At 38.0% G+C, this 4,112-nt stretch overlaps 1 protein-coding gene across 1 annotated transcript; it reads left to right on the top strand.

Moving 5' to 3' along the window:
* Positions 1-788: 788 nt before the first annotated feature.
* Positions 789-3,993, top strand: Ak2 (Adenylate kinase 2). Its single transcript, XM_077414530.1, has 4 exons — positions 789-1,224; positions 1,620-1,856; positions 2,186-2,353; positions 2,661-3,993. Exons 1-4 carry the CDS (start codon positions 1,111-1,113, stop codon positions 2,889-2,891), a joined length of 750 nt encoding a protein of 249 aa, XP_077270656.1. The 5' UTR covers positions 789-1,110; the 3' UTR covers positions 2,892-3,993.
* The last annotated feature ends 119 nt before the right edge of the window (positions 3,994-4,112 follow it).

The following is a 4,112-nucleotide window of genomic DNA, read 5'->3' as shown; positions in this document are numbered from 1 at the left end:
GCCTTCAGTTCTCTTAATTGTCATTCTTAATAAACCCTGCCGCTTTCTGTATCTTCGACTGTTCGTTGAAGCTAACTAATCATCATCGATATATCTTATATTCTTATATTCTTTACATAAAATTTTTGATTATTTATATTTTAACAATAGACCTTTTATACCGCTATATATATAGATCTGAAATAGATTTTTCCTTCATATAAGAAACTTTGCGAAGAGATATGTTACATCTTTGTGCTTTGCCATGTATTACTGAATATAGATAATTTTCTCTTAAATTTATTAATCAAATTAATTTTCATTTATAATTTAATAACTTATATTTGTCAGAATATTTTTTTGTTAATATACATATCGTGCATAATTATTACAGTAATTTACAACAGTTGAAGCGTGATGTTAATATATTAAATAACAAATATAATAAACAATAACATTACGACATTATAGTGTATTACAAAATTCTATAAATAAAATTAATAGAATATAATTATAATATATCTTAATAACAAAAATGGTAATATTAAAATTGATTTTAACACTTGATTATAATTAATATATTAATGATATAATACCATGCATAAATATTTCTTCGCGTTGTTTCATCTTGTTCGTGATAAATTGATTTTGACATTTAATTATAAAATCATGATTAATATTTAAACAATGTATCATGCATGCACATTCCTTCGTGTTATTTCATCTTGCTCGTATTTCCCGCAGTAGTTCAAATCGACGCGACGAGCCGGCGAGGCGAAGTCGGAGTCGGAAGTCGTTTCTTGCGGTGATCGACAGATGAGGCGTGCTGCCGGTGCTGCGTCTCGGGCAAAGGCCAGCCAGATACATCGACCGTCGATTTGCTTACGCACGCAACACGCAACCTCGCGGACTCGCGTGTCGCGTGCAGCCAGCCGAGCCAGCGTGCTTCAGCGGGGAGCGGGATGTTCCAGCGATCCGTCACGCGCGTAATTATTATATACTCGTGGTGACGCGGTGTCGTCGGTCGTCGGTGGCTTCGCTTCCCCTGGCAAACCCTGGCAGCAATTAGCATTCTCGCGGAGGTACCCACGCGAACTTTCGTCCCATCCCGTTAATAAGATACCGTAAAATATGCCGCCGCAAGCGAACGTGGTGCCGAAGCAGCCGAAGGAGAAGCTCGAGACACCGACGAGCGGAGTTAACGCCGTTCTGTTGGGACCACCCGGTAGCGGCAAAGGCACTCAGGTATTTTGCGTCTAGAAAAAATTCGCGCCTCGTTATTTTTCAAGCTGAAGAAGCTACTTGTCAGTTGTCACTTTTTGATATGACTGACTCTCGCACGTGGCCTGATGGATCGAATGAAATAAGGATGGAACGATTGTGCTGCTTGGTGCCAATCTGCTCTATCGAGAATATTTATTTTATAACGATACATTTCCCGTCCATATTTGTATTGTAATTAGGTCTTCATAAAAACTCGGAGATATCTCCTTGAATATTTTTTAATTACAAATTGCTTTTTATGTTAATCAATCTTCGATTAAAATCAAAGACGTCTAGAAGATATCTCAAAGTCACGCTGAAACGTTTGATTACAATCGCAAGGATTAATTAAGTTGAATGACGTTCCCCTTTTCCAGGCTCCGCTATTCAAAGACAGATACTGTGTATGTCATCTGTCCACGGGCGATATGCTGAGGGCCGAGGTCAGCTCTGGTTCTGCCCTCGGAGCTCGGATTAAGAAGGTAATGGACGAGGGCAAATTGGTCAGCGACGACTTGGTGGTCAGCATGATCGAGACCAATCTCGAGAAACCCGAGTGCAAGCGAGGCTTCTTGCTGGATGGCTTTCCGAGGAGCGTGCCTCAAGCGGAGAAGGTAAGCCAGAAAGAGTTCACTCTGGACTGCGTTCAGAAATTCAATCTGAGTAACTCTAAGCTATAGTTTACGTCACTTAGACTATATGGCCGGTATTCATAGTCGGTTCTTATATTTAGGACCGTCTTGAGCACAATCTTAAGATGGCATTAACCAATCTGACAGAGCCGTATTAGCATCTTCAGATATTGCTTAAGACGGTCTTGAAATAAGATCTGATTGTGAATACCGGCCTATGGCATTAGAGTTACCTAGGCATAATTCCTCTCTGAACGCATGCCCACAGAAGAGACCAAATCACTGCCTCTGACCAAACTTTTTTTGCACAGCTCGATGAAATGCTTAACAAGAGGAAAACGAAGCTCGACGCCGTGATTGAGTTCGGTATCGAGGACAAGTTACTGATCAGAAGAATCACGGGTAGGCTGATACATCCAGCCAGTGGTAGATCGTACCACGAGCAGTTTGCTCCTCCCAAAGTTCCCATGAAGGACGACGTAAGTGATAAGAAGCCTTAATAAAAAAAAATGATGAACCTTCTATATCATAATTTGGAAAAATATTTTTTTTTTCACTCAATACAAATCGATGCGTTTGTAAAACGCTAATGAAAGATAAAGGTTTAGCGACGTGCTGACCCTCATGATTTTGATAATATATCTCTACCGGAGATAACGCATAACAGCACGTGTTTTTAATGACGAATACATATGCTAAGACATAATGGTTGCATAAATGAACAGATTATGGAGTTGAATTAAAATCCGGGACGTGTGTTGAAACATAAAATCTTTTTCTTGACAGATCACCGGGGAACCTTTGATCAAGAGATCTGACGACAATGAGGAAGCTTTGAAAAAGCGATTAAACACATATCACACGCAAACCGCACCTCTTGTCGACTACTACGCTCTACAAGGGATCCATTACTACATTAATGCAGCTCAGTCCGCTGAAGAAGTGTTTAAGGATATCGATCAGGTCTTCCTGAAAGCTTCCACCACGAAGAAGGGCTTCTTTAGCAGATTTTTCTAGAACACACTGCCAATAGAAGTACTTTCCAAAATGTTCTTTTTTTTTAAATTCTATTTTTTAATTTCATCTGAAAGAAACAGAGATAATTGTAAACATGTTGAAATAGCGTTTCAGTAGTCTAACGCTTGTCTAATAAGAGTAATTCGCGTCTCGATATAATCCTAGTAACATCCTAGTAACACGTCACGTTTACAAGGATCACCGTAAAGGATATGGTCTCGTGGCAATACGTAAAACGAAGATATGTAGCAGTATTTTATGGATACCATATTCTAAAGAGGTATAAGGTGCTACAATCGTGGATCAAATGCACACGATTTATCGAAGCTAAGAATGTAAAATAATATGCCTAACACATTAGCTTAGTAAAAAGACCGACATTTGTATATAGTCGTTAAAGAGTATTCCGATCCGTTGTTACCATATAAATATATTGTGTGCGTGATATTGTCTGCTTTATAACTTTATTAAAGTTTGAGACAGACTTTTATATATCTCGACATACTTTTGTTTTCTTTTACCGCGAGAGTTTATCGGATTAAAGATTGAAGTATGCGAAACAACGGCGAGGAAACGAGCACGGCGACCACGCTATCTACAAATGCGCACATTTTTTTCAAGTTTTTGATATTTAATTTGATTACTTTTAGCGTTGAACGCTATTGACCTATCTTGATTTTTTTATCTTTGAGAATTTTGAAGATCAAGTGGCAAAATTTTCAAAATGTTGATATCTTTTTGCTCACACAATCGAACGAAAGAACGAATCATAATTATCTCAAAATAGATAAAAAATTTTGAGTTAATTATAATTCTTGGATTGATAATAATAATAACGTCTAACTGCCACGATTAATAGATAAACGTGGGATTTGTGTATGCGGACCTACGATTGCATTGCGCCTCTTCGACGTGTTGGGAGAAACAGTATCAAAAACGTGCAAGAGTAACTCTGTGGATACGCGGAAGAACATTGCGAAGTCACTCCTCGAAAACACAATTTTACGAGAGTACGGACAAAGCGCAGCGCAAATTAGAGACCTATTTTACATAGAAAAAGAAAGCAGATAGATATATTTTTTCTGGTACACTATAGGCATCCTATGTATGTATATATAAAACCAAAAATTCCAATATTTTCCGAGAAAGGGAGACAAATGTAAATCTGTAGAAGAATAAATCACACGTGAAGTTCTTCATGTTATATCTCAAAATGATATT

This window comes from Temnothorax americanus, unplaced genomic scaffold (genome assembly GCF_048541705.1).
Source record: "Temnothorax americanus isolate GAGA-0224 unplaced genomic scaffold, ASM4854170v1 Scaffold10, whole genome shotgun sequence".
NCBI lineage: Eukaryota > Metazoa > Arthropoda > Insecta > Hymenoptera > Formicidae > Temnothorax > Temnothorax americanus.
This window is presented reverse-complemented; position numbering and strand designations above follow the sequence as displayed.